The 19574-nt window shown below is 40.7% G+C and overlaps 1 protein-coding gene across 1 annotated transcript in view; it reads right to left on the bottom strand.

Annotated features, from left to right (window-relative positions):
* Nucleotides 1–527: 527 nt before the first annotated feature.
* The window catches only part of GABRB1 (gamma-aminobutyric acid type A receptor subunit beta1), a 332210-nt gene continuing 313163 nt past the window's right edge, over nt 528–19574 (bottom strand). Inside the window, exon 9 of the mRNA XM_045834675.1 lies at nt 528–7829. Within this exon, the coding sequence (XP_045690631.1) occupies nt 7485–7829 (345 nt within the window). The 3' untranslated portion in view covers nt 528–7484. The remainder of the gene's footprint in view (nt 7830–19574) is intronic.

Genomic DNA, 19574 nt, shown 5'->3' with positions numbered 1-19574 from the left:
GAACTAACCAAAACCTGGATCATCAGGCAAAAAGGACACAAGACCGTGGTTGGGTCCAGGACGGGGGAGGATCACTGAAGGGGATTGCAGTTCTGCTCGGGTGTTACTTAGAAGTTGGCTTGTCCACTCATGAGGGGCATTTCTTAGATTTTCCTGACCAAGTGACACCTTTGAGAGAGCTGCAAATAGAGACCATACTGATTCACATTATCTGAGATTCTCTAATGCTCTTAGAGGGAAATATTGTACTGTAGATTATTATTAAAGCCATAAAATAATTTTTTTGCCACTTGCCTTCCAATTTAACTTCTTGTTCTATATACTTTTTAAAGGAATATGAAAAAGTAGTGATTTGGATTCACTTGACAATCTGATGATGGCTTAGTCCCAAAGACATGCCACAAGAAGCATCACTAAATTTCTGGGGTTGTGTTAGCAGAGGCCATGGTACTTCTCCATCTTTCTGGGGATCCTACCTAAGTGAAAACAAAACAAAACACCCTTTGAAATTTAGTTCTGGGAGGGAATTGGAACTCCTCTGATGGCATGCCCAGAGTCACACCATTGGGCAGTGGTAGAGACAGCGTAAAGGCCAGGTCACACGCTCTGAATTCCAAGGATGTTGTCTCTCCCACTATAACTTCTCTCTTCCAACTTCCCAAGCGGCTCATTGATTGTTCGTGTTTAAAGTTCGGCTGTGCATTGCTTGGTATATGTGTGGAGAACTCTCTGTTCTCTAAGCATAGAAATGCTATCTAGAGGAAAAATATTCTATATATTTTATAGGGGTGATTTAGACAGTTTACATTATGATCTGTTAATGTCTGCTAGGAAGTCAAGGGGGGTTATGTAAGGTGATCTCTAGAGGTGAGAATCTGCAATAAGAATAAGACACAGAAAAGATGGAGTGGGTCAAGTTCCTAGAGGATAGTCTGTAACAAGTGGTGTGCTCAGTGAATGATAAGCCATTCTGGGAGGACTAATAATAGATTTTTAAACGGCATACAATTAAGGCTGAAGGAGGGTGTCAATAAATGGGTTTGATGAAAAAGAATTGATGATGTATGAGTTGACCATATTACAACTACATAATGTAAAGAGATGGTATTATCAAGCATTGGTTTAGATAATATAGGTTTTCCTAGGCTTGAGCTAATAATTTTTATTTCCATGTTATTTTGAATTATGCTGGGAAAGAGAAGGTTTATGTAAACACATGTGCTTTTCAAATAAGGGATGGAAAAGCAGAAAAGTAACCCAAAGCAGTTCAGAGGGGGCTACAAGCTACTTTTTAAAGACATTCAGAGTAGGAATTTGAGAACATTATTAAAATTTATTATTTTTTTCAGATTCAACTGAAGATTAGCAATATAAGTTCACAAAAGCTGAAGCTTTCAGATATTCATGGACAAATGGCTTATGAGATTTGAAATGAGAAGACAAGTACCGTATTTTTCAGACCATAAGACACACATAGGTTTCAGAGGAGGAAAATAGGAAAGAAAATTTTGAAGCAAAAAATGTGGTAAAATATTTAATAGCATAAATAACATAATATTTCACCAATGTAAATGTAAACAGAACTCAACAGCAGTATTAACAACCATTATTCTTCCAAAATTTGGGGGGGGGGAGTATGTCTTATAGTCTGAGAAATACAGTAAATGAATCAATTTCATTGGGTTAAGACATGAGGCAGGATGGTTGTATAATGCTGGAAGGAACGAACATAAGAGAGGTAATCTATTTTGTACAGTGAACCCCACAAAATGCACACACATATCATATTTTAATAAGTTTCACTTATAAAAATTATATTGGAGAGTGTCCCTCCTTCCCCATTTCTCTTTAAAAGGAAATCCAGGGAGAAGCAGGAGCCAGGTAGCAATTCTGCTTCCTCCTATTTATTCTTCAGCTTCCTACTGGGGGTGTTTTAAGCTAGTGAATCTGTGACCCTGTATACCTAAGGCAAATGCAAATGTATAAAGTTATTTGGCCTGTCTTTTATTGATTTATTTTTTTCTATTCTCTGCAGAGGAAATGCAGGTAAAGTTGTTGAGTGAAATGGTTTTCTTCCCCAGCTCAGTCAAAAATACAACACCTACTTTTCCCACAGTTCATCCCTACTGAAGCCTTTGTGATGAGTGCTGGTTGGATGCGTGAGGTATCTGGGGGCCAGTCAGGGATGGTTGTGAGCCCCTTGATGTACCAAGGAGTTTTTACTTAGGAAAAACAAAACAACTCTTAGATGTCTTGAGTTCGAATAAGGAAGTTCTTGCTACTGGAGAGCTAAAAACACACTACAAACTCTTTCCCTTACCCTCCCGGGAACTTAGTATTTTCTGGTTTGCAACTCTTCTATTAAAAAAGCATTCCCTTTCAAATGTCTGCTTTTGAGCTGCAACCAGTAACGATGAATTCTCTTTTGGTGTAGTTGATTTCAGTTAATTAGATAAAGCAAGATTAAAGTAAAAAAGCATAATGTATTTTCAACCTAGAAATTGATTAGTTTCAACAGAGCATTTTTTCTGATTCAGTGGATGGCGGATCCTAGTTGGCACATTTGTGAACCAAAATGTCTCACAGTGATGGCTCCATGCACCCTCCTGGCGTTTAAAATGCTGGCACAAAAAGCTCTGTCTTGCCAAGTTCTTACCTCTAAGAAAGGCTTTGGGCACTCTGAGATGTGACTAAGAAACAACCAATCTAAGACCCTGCTTGCTTGGATATTATGAATTTCTGTGGATACTATCACCCTCTCTGGGGCTGCCAGGCTGCATGGAAACACATCTTATGGCATAATATCCCACCATTTTGATTTTTTTCAGGAATACCAGGATTTGGGAGAAATATATTTGAGAATATTTAATTATCAAATTCTCTTTTAACTAGCATGTATCAAACATACCTTGGGCCCCCAATTGAAAAACACTTGTTTTAATTCCCAGTATTTCTCTTTAGCTTTAAAAAGAGTGACATGGTTACCTCTGGATCTTTCAGAAATGAATCAGCCATCTGGTGTTATCAATGTCATTTGCTATCTCTTCCTTTTCTCCTCCCCATTATTTGGACATTTGACCCTGATCGAACCCAAACATCCACTTCTATTCTTGTTAAAAGTTCTGGGAAACATTGTGGAAGGAAAAAAATTAGAAGCTAAAGCCATTGGTGCAAATGAAGCTTTGGATTACCTGTGGATTTTGACCATCTCTTCCATTCCTTACCCCCCGTAAAGCACAGATAATTTGGTATCCGAATATATAAATAGCCACAAATGACATAAAAACACGTCCACTTTTCAGGGCACATTTCCAAGAGCGGCTCGCTACCGTTTCTGTCTCTGCTGGTGTGCTGTTCCCGAGCCCCGGGGGCCTGCAGCCTCCTCGGCAGTTCCTGTCCCTGCCGGTGGGGCTGGGGCGTGAGGCCGTGATCACAGACACCTGGCGGAGTCACACAAGTGGACGCAGAAGATGGCAGAGAGAGAGAGCAAGAGCTCAACAGATTCTGGACTGGGCCCAAATCACTAGTCATTTCACTTCAGGAATAAAAGCAAGTGCCTTAGAAGCTTACATTATTTACAATGCTCAGATATTTCAAATGTCCACCCAAAGCTGAGGACCACCACTCAACAGGGAACAGTTCAATGAAATATGTACAGAATTTACAAGGAAGTTTACATGATATTCTACATCCCGTTACCGAATTTACCTTTGTGTCTACTTGTTTGCTTTTAGAAACTGAGATAGTTTTGTATATCTGTCCTCCCCATCCCAGTAACTGCTGATTGGACCAGCATGAACAAATGCTTGCTTGCACATACCCTTTTCTTCCTTCTGGGATATATGGTTACACTTTGTTTAGGAGAAAAAATTGTGGCATATCACCCTTTGGTAAGATACTATTCAAAATTGTCCATACAAGAAATCTTGGAGATCATTTCCTTTTAGCATTATAAATACCTTTTTCTTTGTTTAACACGGCAAATTTTAACCGAGCTCCTTTTTTAAATGAATTATTTATAAAGTAGTCATTGATTTTAGGAGGAAAACCTATCTTGGATCCGTAAACCAAGCTTTATTCTCTGCACCACATTTTTCTCTTGGCACTTTCAAGATCCTTCATTGATTGTAATACACAATAAAGATGGTATGTATGAAAACACGTAACACTTAGTCAGCAGAATTACCAACCAGTCTGCTGTTTCTATTTGGCAATATAGAGGAGGCAATAATCTTGGGTAATTCAAGCCAAAAAAATGTCTTTACCTGGGTCTTTGCTTTACAAAGCTGATAAGTGTAATACACACATCACCCCTGATATTTTAAGCCAAAGAACATGAGTGGGAGAAATGAGTGTGTAGTCCTCGCTGTCAAGTGAAAGATGGGGTTTACGTTGGATCTCACAGGTGAAGTTCATGACACAAGATAGGTCACAGTTTCAGAACTGTGAACTTGGAGTCCCCTGGACGTGCCTATAGCATAAGAGAGTCCATGCAGTTGTCAGCCTCTGCTGCCACTTCAGTGATGAAGGAGATTATGGCTATTTTCATGGCAGAAAGAAAATAACCAAATAGTTAAACAGTAAATCTCTATTATGTCTTGATCTGAATCTTCCAGGAATAAGGGCTGGTTCAAGGGTGCTTAAGAATGTCTAACAGCTTTCATGTTTTATGTACATCATTTCGGATAAAACAAGGGAGAGAGGGAGAGAGGAAGGGTTTTTTTCCCATTCATTTTTCAGCCTGGAAGAAAAGTGGGTGGGGTCCAAAGCAGGGAGAATTTGCTTAGGAGGCATCCAGAAGAAAGAAGTGGGGATTAGGGAGCATTCACCAGAAACACGGCGGCTTCTCAGGCTTTCTGGCTGCCATCACCTCTTAAGTCAGAGCTATTTAACAGGGTTGCAGGGTGGTGGTTGTCACCCCTGTACCGTCCAGGAGGGCATACAGTGACACCATTTTGCGCCTGATGGAATACTCAGGCTTATAAATTTTACATTTTACAAAGGTTAAGATAGAAGAATTCCAAATGTTCTCTTTCTCCCTTAAAGATACATCTAAATTACAAGCATAAAATTCTTTAGACTTTTAAGGCAAGATACAAATAATAAGAAAATTTGAATTACCTCAATCTTTTCCAAGAAGAATGATCTAAACAGATAAATAAAGAAAAATGTTTTGTTAAGGAACACAGAGTACGGATACTTTCTATCTGATGTAGCATTTCATCCTTAAAAGCTTTTTAAAGTGTTTTGACATCAGAATGATTCATTTCTGTTAAGCATTAGCCAAACGTCTCCCTTTCTGTGTTGAAAATAGATGGCTACACAGTGGTTCCTGGGTGGTCTTTGGGAACATTGGTATGCTCACTTTCCACCCCATTTGGGCATTTTACAAGGGCACAGTGACTCACCCTGCCAAGGAACTACTCAGTTTCAAAATGGGTTACTTCATCCCCAGGAGCTAAAGATTTCCTCAACCAGGGAACTGTGATTGTGCAATCAAAACCTAAATGAAAATTAGGTTTTTCTTATTAAATCATTTCTATTAATCTCTTATGAAAACATTGGATAGTTTTCCCAGGTAAAGAAGAGTTTTTATATTTTTACTAATATGTATTATCTGTTAGCCTTAACCATTCATTATATTCTGGGATAATCTTCTTGCTTTCTAAAAGAATATCTTATCACTTTCTCTCTACTTGGCCTCATCAGTAGGAATTCAGCCTTATCTTTCAATTAAAGCTACAATTTCTAGTAGCTGATGTGATTGTAAACATGGACCCTGATCATAGCCTTAGGGAGAAAGCCAGAGCATCCCTATTATTACCTCAACCCTATCTTATATCCAAGAAGTAGGTCCCAATTGCCTCCATAACTGGTTGGTCAACTTAGGGTTTCACTCAACTTTGCAAATGAACATGTAGAATTCTTTAACGCTCAAGCTAAAGCAAACACACAAACAAAGCAATGGGGCTTTAATGACATAAAATGGGACGGACCTCATCTGCAACTGGTTAGACATATTTAGAATTGTGTTTTGGGCGACTGAGAGATGGCCCTTCTCTGACGATGACCAGAGTGATCTGTGGACAGAGATAAGGCAGCACAATGATGATGGTGATTCATGAGTGTAGACAGGGTCTTTACTTTAGGGGCTGGTATGAATGTTTAAAGGCCCAGTGAGTTTGTCATAGTGGCTGTTATCTCTGGCTTTGCTCTTTTCAGATTTCCTTTAAAATAAAGCTCTGGCCTCAGAGAAGTATGACACCGAAACCGGTGTGCGTTCATTTCCCGAAACAACCACTTCATAGTGTGGAATGCAGAGCTCAGAGAGCAGAGCCCTAAGGTGCTAGCTGAGACCCGGCCAGCTAGCCGATCACCTTTAGACACTGCTCTCTGGAAGGCTAAGAAATATATACTATTTGATTGAAGATTTGGCAGTTCAGGTAACTGCCCAGGCACCCTTTTCACAGCACGTAAGTCTCGCCTTCCTCCTGGAAAGGGCAATATTTTTCTCAAGCAAAAATTGCTCGTGATCCCCATCTTTGAAGCCCTCTCCTCCTATCCCCCTTCCTCTTACACTCTCTAGAGCAGGGACGAGGGAAACATGAGGACATTGTTTCATGGCACAGTGTCAAGTGATTCCAGGCTAATGAATGAGATCAGGGCTGCTCGTTTGAAATAGTTCAAAGAAAAAAAGTCATCAATCCCCATACTCTTATCCTCAAGAAGAAAAGAAAAATGTCCTCCATGGTTATCGGGTTGGATTTTAACGTGAACTTTAAATCAGCCTGGAATTCTGAGAAAGAAGTATTCTTCCAAATATTCGGTTTAATGGAGAGGTGAAGCTGGCAGATTGGGTTTGCATAACCTCCACCAGCCCTTGCCAATCCCTCCCTCCTCCTCCACGGACCCGAGACCCCTTCTGCTTTCCAGAACTGGGGGCACTTGGGAGTGGAGGGGAGTCTTCCTTCCTCTTCTAGGCTCCTTTCTGTTTTCTTTTCTTCCTGGAAATCTGTAACTTGTCAATGGCTTTTTTTTTTTTCCTTCTGAGATCCTGGAAATTGAGTTGTTTTTTGGCAGTATGAGATTGTTACAGTTTACCAGGAAGCAGTTTGAACAGAGAGCTAAGTCCTCTTTTCATTCTTTACTAACAACAAAATTAATACAATCCGGGGCAACTAGGAAGCACTGCTCAAGAGCTACCTATCTAACTTCTGTGTGTGTGTGTGTGTTTGTAAACATGGCAATTAATAGAGCTCTGAAAGAGCTGATAACCTGGACCACTGTAGACTGGGAAAAAAATAGGTTTTTTTTTTTTTGAAGTAAACATGGTGCGGTAATAAAATTGATATGCAAGACCTAAAACCAATTAGATGGCTGAATCTCTTACCTCAAAAAGCACAGCAGTATCGCTGCTGGGGACCTGTGGGGTTAAAAGTCAAGAGAAGAGGAAAGTAGCCGTTTCTGAACCATTCGGACAGACCTTAGTGTACATAGTAAAGCCAATAAACGACGTTGAAAAGAGAAAAGGTGATGGGGAAAAACATTCGGGACCACTTGTCTATGGAATTCACATCAGTCAAGTCGGGGATCTTGACCTTGAGCTGCGAGGCGCGCCGGCGGATGCGCCCCTTGTTGTGCGCGCCGTGCCGCTCGAGCGCGCGCCCGTAGGCCTCGCGGCTGCTCATGGGCTTGCGGTACTGGATGCTGGCGCTGTCATACGAGTACATGGTGGTCTTGGGGTCGCTCACGCCTGTGAGCACTTCCGAGCCGCTCGTCTCGTTCCTGATTTCCAGGGTGCTAAGGAGAATGTTGCCGTGGGCGTCGACCTGTTCGGGAAAGGACAGGCTCAGGCACAACTGGTTTTCCTTAACCTGCATCTGATGACACCGCGTGGGGCTCATTAAACACTGTCAAATGGACAGCTTGCTCTGAGTGCTCCTGGATCTGGAGACGGTCTATCTATCTATCTATCAATCATCTATCTGTGATCCATCCATCCATCATCTATCTAATCTACCATCCGCTTTCATCCATTCATCCATCCATCATTTGTCTCCACCCACAAAACCTTTGTATGTTTGTGTATGTGTGCAGACTATATATATATTTGTATTTATATATTATATTTGTTAGTAACTAGCATTTATTGAATCAATTTATGTACACATGTATACAAATAACATGTTACAGTATGTTTCTTGTTACAATACTGGTACATGTAAACTTTTAAAACTAGAAACAGGAAAACAAAAAATAAAAAGTAAATATCCTATCTCACCTCAGTGTCCATTATTTTTAACATCCTGCAACCTTCCACTCTTTTTTTCTATTCATGTATATTTACAAACACAAGTTCTCTGATGTAATTTGCTTTACAACCTGGTTTTGTCAGTTAACAGTATAACTTGGTCATCTTTCCATGGTAATAAATATTCCTCTGTGATATCATTTATTTATAGCTGCTATGGATAAACCATAACTGAATTAGTTTATTGTTATATATTGATTTGTTTTCCTTTGGTAGTATTATGTAAACAAGCCTGCAAGGAGCATCTTTAAGCTGAATCTTTGTGCATATCCATAATTATTTCTTCAGGCTAAATGGTCAGAAATGGGATTCTTGGGTCAAAGGGATAGGCCTGGCTATACTTTGACTTTGGCTTCTACATTGTTGTCCGCCGTTGCTCCCTGCCATTTCAGTGGTTCCTATTGGAGATGTTCTGGTTCTCCTCTGTGCTGTGCTGCCACACACACTTTTGGAACTACAAGAAATGTGAACATGTCTGGCCTACAATATGACTTTGTCTAACTTCAAGCTGATACACTTTGCAAATTGACTTACCTGGAGGAGACCTGGTTCATTCATGCACATGAGTTTGACGTACTTCCAAGGGTCACTAAGGCAGCTGTGTTTGAATCTAGTATCATTAGCACAGTATCTAATTTATAGTAAATGCTCCATAAATGCTTTCAAATAGGACTATTCTTGGTAAACACTTATTGAAAGTCCAAGGTATATAGGTAGGCAGGCAAAAACCAGGTTATGAAGAAAGAGAGAAAAGCATAGAAATAGGAGAGACAGAAAACAAAGGTACGGGGTTGGGATGTAATGTGGGTACATCACAGAAGAGAACTAAGATTAGTGGTGTCCACCATCATGCCTAGCATTACGGCAGGTGCTTTGTATATATTACTTGTGTAATACTTACAACATCAAACCGCCTCGAGTTTATCCCCTCAGGAACTGCCAGATCCTGGTTACAACCCATGTTTTGTCTGATTCAGAGCTCCTGTGCTTTTTACTGAGAAAGGGCCACTTCATAGTCCTTGGCCTTCACTCCACCTCACAGTGAATTTAGTGATGCAGTCAATAGTCCAAAACTTGAGGTAATTGGCAAGTAGTGGTGACTGAGTCTGTCCCCCCTCCTCTCTTTTTTCATCTCTCCTCATGTCCCTCTGTGAAGCATTTTGCTCCAGTCTAACTGAGCTACCCATTGTGCCTTCACTGGCACTTCTGGCTTCCTTATTCAGCAAATTATAATTGACTTTTGTTGTTGTTAATAACGACTATTATTGACTTCTGCTGTGTAATTTATCTCTGTTATTCTCACAACAACGTTATGCAACATATGATAGTCTCCTAGTTCAGCAGATGGGGGAGCGGAGGCTCAGACAGCTGAGGCAAATTGCCTAAGGTTAAACAAAGAATAAGGGCCCAATTTGGGATCAAAACACAGCATACTCTTTGTCTCAAATATAATTTTCCCTCCTCTTTTCATGTTAATCAATATGTTTTCTTCAATGCTCAATTCAAATCCTACTTCCTCTGTGTAACTGTGTACCTTTCCTGATCAAGGATGAACTCTCTCTCAAAAAACCACATTGATTGCATACTATTTTCCAGATACAGTGTGTGTCAAGGATGTGTCTGTGTGTGTGTGAGTGTGTGACTGTATACTATATACACACATATACTAAGTCTATGGTTGAAAAAGTCAAGTATATGAAAATTTAGGCTACTAAAGATTTGAAGTGACAAGAGCAAAGCACAGACTTCGTTTAAAAAGGGACAACTATACTAGACGATAAGGTGGTGTACATGACTTTGCTAAGTGCTGTGGTGTTCCAGTCAAGAGAATCATAAAACATGAATTTTGTCCTTCAGCTAATACTTCTTAGAGATACAAGAGTAAGATGTAATACTGGGAGTGAGGAGAATTTTTAACCAAAGGATAAATAGTGCAGTATTGACCATGAGCAGGGGTTCATGAAAGCGATACATCATCAGAGGTCAAGGACGACTGCGTGAAGGAGGTGAAGCTCGTACTGGGTCTTAAAGGACGGGCAGAAGACAGAACAAGGAGTGGGCATTGAAAACTCTTTCCTAATCCTGACTTTATTATAAACACAGTTTCCTCATCTATAAATGAAAGGTTTTCCCAAGGTAATCTGAAGGGTCTGTTTCCTACTTTTGACAGTCTGAGTGTGAAGCATATTCTAGGCAGAAGACATAACATACTAAAAAGAAAGTAGTAAAGCTGAATCACTTGATCTGTACTGTAGGCATCATTAAATTACATTATTGTGAAATTTCTCTAAGTAAACAAGTCACTAAAATTTAAAATCAGCCAATGAAGGATACAGATGCTCTTCATTAAACAGAAGTCAAGGCAAAAAAGGTACATTTTATTAAGATATTTTGGTCTACCTTGGTGGAGACTCTGATGCACTTATAAATTGCATGCATTTTATTTGTGCAAATCCCCAAAACATTCTGTCATTGATCTAGAAATCATAGCTTATAGTGGTGTGACATGTGACATGATGAATCCATTTTTGCAACCACCCATTATGATATAGTTAAAACAACATTATTGTTAGGACAGTAGAAGAAGTGTCATAAAACAATTCTCGGTCCCCTCCAGTATCTCTCCTGCACAGTCTAGGTTTTATCCTAAAAGCTGCTGTTACAGACTGTGTGTGTGTGTGTGTGTGAAAGAGAGAGAAAGAGAGAGAGAGAGATGGTGTGCTCATAAATTACTGCTCAGGTGATTTCATCCTCCACTGTTCAAGCTCTTTGCTGCTGGGTAAAGAGCAGGTGTGGTAACCACACCACTGCTGACATCAGCAAGCTTTTGGTTGACTCTAACCCCTGCTCTTTGGAAAAGAGTGATTTTCATTTTGCCTTAAACTTTGAAAACATCCAAGGCATCCTAATATCTATAGCTTTCCAAAAAGTAGTATCTACAGAGAAAGCAGCCCTTGCTTTTTCAGAAGCAGCAAGGAGCCACATTGGGCATTGCTTCACCATGCGCAAAGGTCAAGTGCTGTCTAGTTAGTAAGAAAATGTCAACATCTGACTTGGACACAATCCAGACACTGAAGATTTTAAAGCCTTGAAGCAGGAGGACGTGAGGCAAGTGAAAATGCCAACATACTGGATTTCTAGGGCATATATAGGCCAATATATTTCCTGACGCACGCTCATGTTGAAATAACCGTTCAGAGAGAAAATCACTCTCTGCACCTCATGCTGCCACAAAGGAAGGCACTTTCCTCTCCAGTCCCCGGGAGAGAAACTATGCTTCCAGCTTCTGCTGTCTGTCTCCTCCGTCACTGTGGCCTACTCGCCCATCTGATGGGTACAGGCACATCAGGCTCTGTGTCTTCCAGGCTTTTCCCTCCCTGTAATCTGCTTACAGAGAAGGGGCAACCTAGGTGAGGATGTTCACGCTGAACCTGCCAGGTTGGTGGGGAAGGCCTGCAGCTACTGGTGGCTCTGGGGGTCAGGGAGGTGCATCTGCCCAATGCTGTGGGCGTTGACTGTATTCCATCAACCTCACTCCTCAAACCAACATCACTGATGCTTTTTCTTGTCCTGCTCTTTTAGGTTAGAGTGTCATTGAACCTACATTTAGAGAAAATGGATACACTTTTTATTAACACTTCAAGAAAGTCAATAAATAAGCCCTCTCTCAAATGATCAACATGCAAGCTCTGGATACTAACAAATAGAAGCAGAGAATGAAGCTTAAGATCCATAGCCCCGAGGGCTTGGGGCTTCACCCATACCCCAGATCCTATTACACAGGCATATTTTCTGTGCTATAAGAGGTCATTTTCAGTGGGTCATGGATAAATGTTTAAATGTTATAGGTCACTTATTCATTCATTTATTTATTCAGTAACTGTTTATTGAGTGCTTATGAGGTGTTAGCCCTGTTGCAAACACTGATGAGGAAATCAGCCTCTCTAGCTCTGGCTGGTGTGGCTCAGTGGATTGAGCACCGTTCTGCAAGCCAAAAGGTTGCAGTTTCAATTTCCAGTCAGGGCACATGCCTGGGTTGTGGTCCAGGTCCCCAGTAGGGGACGCATGAGAGGCAACCACACATTGATGTTTCTCTCTCTCTTTCTCCTCCTCTTCCCCTCTTCTCTCTCAAAAAATAAATAAAATATTTCAAAAAATAAAAATAAAAGAAAAGAAAACAAAAAAGAAATCACCCTCTCTATAAGCAATAGGACATTATATCCCATATCTTGGAAATTCAAAGATCTTGACTAATCAACCCTCTCAAGCTGGTATCCTCCTGTACAAACCCTGGGGCTTTCCCCTCTTTCTATTAGTTTTCAGTGTTTCATTAGACACATACTATGACTTCTTTCAAACTCAGATTTTTAGTTCTTTTTCCAACACACTTTTATAATTTTGTTCACTATGGCCATGAGCTCCACCTTTCCTTGCCTGCTGAGCCTTTCTCTGATCTTTCCTCCGAAGGTCATGATACTTAACCTTGAGGTTTGCTGACCGCGGGCACATCTCGGAGGGGCTCACATATAAAGGAAAGTCTAGGAATTCAGCACACAGACCTGGACTGGGGGATCCTCTCCTTCCCTTTTACAGCACGGTGCTCATCAACCTCCACTCTGGCTCTTAAATTCTGAGGACACATGGTCCTCGGAAGGTAGCAGTGAACATAATAGATGACTTTTTGAACTATTGGTGCTTAGATTGTTATGGAGAAAAACATTACCACCATGGAAAACAGTATGGAAGTTCCTAAAAAATTAAAAATATAACCGCCATACAATGCAGCAATTGCACTTCTGGGTATTTATCTGAAGGAAATGAAAACACCAACTCAAAAAGATACCTGCACCCCACATTCATTGCAGCATTACTTACAATATCCCAGATAGGCGAACAACCTAAGTTTTGCAACTAGAAGAAATTCTGCCCCGAGATGGGAACGCAGAAACCCTGCTCTAGTTTCCAGCGTGCTTTACAGATTTCGGACTTGCTGTTTTCCACAATCACATGAGCCAATTCCTTAAAATAAATCTCTTTTTGTGTGTACATTTGTTCTGTTTCTATTGGTTCTGTTTCTCTGGAGAACCCTGAGTGATAGAAAGGGTCCTGTAAAATTCATGAGGGGGGTTTTCAAATGACTAAAGCTTTACTGATTTGATGGTTATATTTCTTCCCTCAACAGAAACTCTACAAAACATACAATCCATTTTCTAGTTTGGGTCTATTCTTTATTCCACCCTCTCTCTCTCTTTCTCACCCTCTCCTTCTCTCTGCCTCCAGGATCCCCCAAACAGCGCCTTAGGCAGTGAAAAATGTTGCCACTCACTGAACTTAATTGTTCTGGATATTTTCAATATATAAACATAGCAGAACTCATTTCAGTGTAATTGGAATAAAATATAATCTTGTTTTCAGTGGCAGTTTTAAAGCCCTGTTGAGAAATACCTCCGGGCTCAATCTACTTGCAAACAGTAGATTATTTCCTGCTTGCTAACTGATTCAATTAGATTCGTATCCACGAAGTGAGTCTGAAAAGCAGAGCAGGAAGCCGAGTGCAGTGATGCTGGCCACACTCTGCGCTGCCCTTCGGAAGCCTGCAGTCCGCAGAATGAAGCTGTCCAGGGCAGTGGCCGCCTTCACCTGCTGAGGGCAGAGAGCCACACAGCCACAGCTTCCGCCTGCCCCTCCCACTCCTCCGCTGTACCGCATTCACGCCGTCGCTGTCAGTCATTCGTTCTCATCAGGACGGCCAACCCTCCATCACTGGTTACTAGGGAGTGCCAGTATTTGAGATGATTCCTCTTGAAATTAAATATAAAATGCTTTATAACCAGTAAATGCATTCAGTACTGAATAATGCAAGTAAGGTTCATTTTTCAGATTCGTCTTCAGTGAACCCTCTTAAAACATTCGCCCAAAATCTCATCAGCAATGCTTTGTTCTTCAGGTAGAGAAAAGAGTAATTTGGGCCAGATTCCTTTCATAGAGTCGAAGGGGCGATTTTTAGACTGTAATGTCGGTGCGTGGGGGAACGTCTTGGAGTTTTAGAGCGCCGAATGTGGTGTCTCATCACGTGGAATCTCCTGCTTTAGTGCCTTGGCCAGGGTTCCTTAGGCAATCGGCATAGCACTTCTATGCTTGATTCCTCCGGAGGGGGGCGCATGATGAACGGAAGGTGGAGTGGAATTATCAATCAGCTTAGATTCTCACACAGGGGTTTCAGGAGAAGGAAATAGCTGGGAAAAGGTACATTCAGGCCACTTAAAGTGTCAACACACAGATTCAAAGCCATCTATTATTAACACACATATTGTTACCACTAACTGTCCTAATAAAAATAAATGTCCTTCATTAGAAAACATTATATATATACACATATTTAATTTTGAAAGGTACTAAACAGTTCTCATTTTAGAAAGGCTTAAACATTTTTTAAAAATATAGGAGTATAATAGGAAAATAGGTCTCAATTACACATGAAGTCTAGGAGCATGCCTTTTGGTTTTGTAATTAATTTATTACTTCGCTTATTATTTTGGGATATTTAAGTGCCTAATCTGTGCCAGGCTCAGTGACAGGTGTCACAACACTAAAGATGGAAGAGACCGTATGTGCATTTAAGGCCACTCTGTCCCTGCAGCCTTTATCATTACCTGGCACCAGGTGTGTGTCTGTGTGTGTGTGCTGTTCGCTGTCGGTCTGGCTCGCCAGAATGTGAGCTTTTGTTTTAGTCATTGCTGACAACGTCCCCAGTGCACAGAGAGTGTTCACATAGTATGGACTCATCAGATATTTGTTAAATGGAAAAGAAAAGAGGAAGCACTGGGGGTAGGGCTAAACTAGAGGAGGAGCACCAACTCCACCCGAGGAGTGAGGGAAGACATCAGTCAAGACGTGAATCTGGGTAAAAAGCCAAACAAAGGTTCCAAAGAGTGAAAACATGGCACTTTGGGAAAAACTGTTTAATTCTGGAGCCAAGCGTGTGTTGGGGAGGGGGAGAGGGAGGCATGGCAAGCAGCAGAATAAAGCACAATGCGATTGTGGTGGATCTTGCTGCCCACATTTTCGAGTCTGGATGTTTTCCTTTAGGCAAAGAGTGTGAGGTGGATTGTGACGAAAGCCTACTGCTTTGATATCCCTGATACGATTCCACCTTCCCGATAACATCACCCTGACAGTCCTTTGGTTGACGTGACTGAGGTGTGCCTCAGGGAGCAGCATGCGACCCAGACCTGAGGCTTTAATGTTTTTTCATCTTCCGGGTAAGAAGGATCGATTTCTTCCTGATAATATGACTCAGTCCTAGGACTTCTGGTTGCAACTATTTGGTATAAGAAAGTACTTTTCTTGTGGGGTTGTAGAGCTTTGACATTCTAAACTCTGGAGTTGTGGAAGACCAGGACAGAGGGTCTACTGGAAATAAAGCCAACAGAGAGGGGAGCAGAATTACGAGATGAAGAGAGATGCTTGCTAGCGACACTGTGTGAACATCTGGATACAGACACGTGTGGAACGACAGCCATGCCTGGGCTCTCTGTTACATCCGCCAAAAAATCTCTCTCCTTTTTTGTTTCTTAGGCCAGTTAAGTAAGCTTGTTTCCTTTCTTGTTCATGAAAACAGTCCTAGTTGTTTGGGTACGGACGAAAACATAGCTTTGGACACCAGGGAGAAAATGACAAAGAGATAAACAGATAGATGAGGTATGTGTGTGTGAGAGAGAGAGAAAGAAAGAGAGAGACAGAGAGAGAGAGAGAGAGTGAGAGAGAGGTTTGTAGATTATTGTAAGAGAAAATTAGGCTGCTACAAACTCTGGAAACTAGACAGGATTAAGCAAAGGCTGGAGAACAAAAAGTGAAACAAGCCAGATTTGATTTGGGCAGGGATTTAAGGGCCAAAACAGATCATGTACTGACAACACAGATTTCTCCAGAATTCCAGATGCTATGTCAGAAAAGTTCAAGTTCCATCAAAGGCTGAGGGCCCTGTCCCAGTGGCCAGAGGGCGACTTGGGGATGTGGGGTCCTCGGCCTAGGACCAAAGGCTGGTTGATGTAGGTGTTCAGCTGTTCCAAGCTAGACTTCAGAAGAGAGTTGTGTACTTTCATGATGCACGTTGCATCTTGGAATTAGTCACAATATAAAGCTGATTTACATTTACAAATTTGTGTAAAAGTGCAGATATCTGAAATGCAGATGACTCACCAAAGAGAATAAAAATGGGAGAAAGGAGTCCAGTATCAATAAGTAATTTGAAGGGAAATATTTCTTAGCTGTTGGGATTACAACTGTACATTTGGAATGAATCTCTGGAAGATTCCACCCATGTCCTCCATGACTTGGAATGTTTTGAATGAGTCTCTGATCACAGGCCATCCGTGCAAAAAACATTTAATCTTAGGTGGATTTATTGGCAAATGGTCAGGCATTGTGGCTAGCAGGTACAACCATGTAAGTTCCAGGTTACTATAAAAGTGGTCCAGAAGCAAAAGTGGCTTCTTTACAACCTAGTTTTATGGCCTAGTTGTATTGTGAAATGTGTCTTTCAAAACTCTAAATACCATCTCTAGTTTGAAATGATGCCCAAGGGGTTCATGAATCTACAGTCTTTATCACCTTAGAGGTTGCAACTCTCCTAATGTCTGGATTCAGCATCTGTACTCATATAAAAAGGTGCTTCAGTGCAGCTGGTAGAAAAATAAATCAAGACAAAGCAAGCATTTCTGAGGCTTCCGTATAGCTACCCCTTGACATGAATGCCCAGCCAAGGCTCTCAAAAGTACTGTGTAATAAATGGTCAATGCCACTCTATGCTCCAGGGAACCAAGGCAAATATTAGGGATCCCTCAGATGAAAGTTTTCTGAGACCACAGCACATATATCATTTGAATTCAGCTGTTTACAAGGATCTAAAGGGGCAGAAAAGGACAATTCAACCAAGAAATAAAAGGAAAAAACCAATGTCATATTCTAGTTTTTAAATTTAACCAGGAGGTAGCATTTTCAAATATCACACTGGTGGCATCATTATCTTAACTGCTGGAGATGATACAATGATACAGATGCAATGATACATTTGCATTATTATTGACACATTGTCTGTCTGCACCCCTAGTTTCAGAAGGGGATAAGGACGATAGGATCTGGAAAACCTAAGCAGCTGCAGGGATGATTATGTTGCCTGAGATGGTAACACTGTAGTATTTGTTTCATATAAATGTGAAGAAGTTTATACAACCTTAGTGGTAACACTCCTTTGAAGAGTATATCTATCTGAAGTCCTATGACACTGTGATTCACAAAGACTAGCAGAGGTCCATACGAAATATATTTCAAGGAACGTTAAGAATCAAAGTGACAGAAAGAGCGAGAAAGTCAGGGGCAGAACTAAAGTGAGCCATATCTCTTTTTCTTACTATGATGAATAAGGATTTTATAAAACATAGGTAACACTCAACACCTTGTGTGTTATCTAAGAACTCATCTTGAATGGAGGCCCCTCTGGCATTTATGCATTCAACAGGAACTTGTTTGGTATTTTCTCTGTTCTAGTCACTGAGGAAAGACCAATAAACATAGTAGAGTGCCAACTCTTGGGAAGCCTGAACTCTAAGAGACAGACATTAAAAAATAATTAGAGAAATAAATGTACTCCCACTTGCGGTCAGTGGTATGGAAGGAGAGCACAAGGTAGAGTGAAAACAAACAACGAGGCCCCCAGACATAAGCCGACAGAGGGGTCAGTGAAGGCGTCCCTGGAGGCCATTGCATGCATGCTGAGAGTTGATACAATGGAAAGATCAAGAGAAGGCCAACATTGTCTTCAATTTCACTGATCCTTCGCTGTATAAAAAATGGTTCTAATCCACCTAATAATTTTTTGATTCTATGATTTCCACTGGTTCTTTCTTATACTTTCTGCGCCCTTGCCCCGAGACTTGCTATCTCTTCAAGCATTTTTAAAATACTTTCCTTTGGTCTTTATTTTAATGACTGTAGATTCCAAAGAAGTTTCAAAGATAGCAGAGAGGTTCCATGTTCTCTTCCCCTAGTTTCTCCCATTAATTATGTTGTATTTAACTATTGTATGATAGCCGAACCAGAAAACTGACAATGGTATAGAGTATGTACAGACCTGTTTAATTTTATTGATGTATAGATTCACGTAACTGCCACTGCAATCAAGATACAGAACTATTCCACCACGGCAAAGCTCTCCCTCATGCTTTCACCCCTTTAGGGTCAATCACACCTGTGCCCCACTCCCCTCTGCCCCCCACTGCTAAATCCTGGAAACCGCCAATTTGTTCTCATCTCTAAAATTTGATTTCAGGAGTGTTATATAGATAGCATCATGCAGTATGTACTCTTTTATGATTGGCGTTTTATATTCAGCATAATGCCCTTGAGAGCCATCCAAGTTGTTGCATGTATCCACAGTTCATTACTTTTTGTTGGACTAGTATTTCATGGTGTGGATGCATTGCAGTTTGTTTAATCATTTACCAGTTAGAAGATACTTTGGTTGTTTCCAGCTGTGGGCTATTTTTTGTGAACTTTTAAATATAATCATTATAGTTGTTATTGTGATTATTGATAATCCTTACCTTTTAAAGCAACATCTAAGACTTTTTGCAGGTTTGTTTTTGCTGACTATTTTTTTTCTTTCTCTTGACTATGGGCATATTTTCCTGTTTCTTCTCATGTTTAGTAATTTATTATAGACTAGATATGTTGGTGATACATTATGGAGACTCTGGATTCTGTTATCTTCCCTGAAAAATGTTTTAACGGGCAGTTAAATTACTAACAGATAACTTAGAATGTGTAGAGACTTGGATTTTTGTTGTTAGGGTGAATCTATATTTCCCCCTTAACCCAAGGGAAATCCCTTGTTCTTGTGACCTAGTTTTTACTCCTGAGGTGTGATGCTTTTAGGGTTTTTATGAAAAACTTAATTCATTTACCAACTGGCCCCAAATGGCTGGATTCAAACTCTGAACTCTGACTTCCATATGGTGAATAACAGCTAAAAATTATGTTCATTGCTTTTCCAGCCTTCCAACTGTTTTTCTCTTCTGGACTTCTTGGCATTTTACCTGCACATTTGCAGTTCGAGGATCAGCCAGGGACTCGTGGGAAGCTTGTACTCAGACGCTAACTTTCTCCTATAGCTCACTTCTTTCTGAAACTTTCAGGGATTCTGGAAATACTGAACTCCATGCTATGATTCATCAGACCAATAAAAGTAAAATCTACAGTTTTT

The sequence above is a fragment of the Phyllostomus hastatus genome, unplaced genomic scaffold, assembly GCF_019186645.2.
Source record: "Phyllostomus hastatus isolate PE091 unplaced genomic scaffold, TTU_PhHast_1.1 phas_contig_196, whole genome shotgun sequence".
NCBI lineage: Eukaryota > Metazoa > Chordata > Mammalia > Chiroptera > Phyllostomidae > Phyllostomus > Phyllostomus hastatus.
The sequence above is the reverse complement of the archived record's forward strand: the minus strand, read 5'-3'. Positions and strand labels throughout refer to the sequence as shown.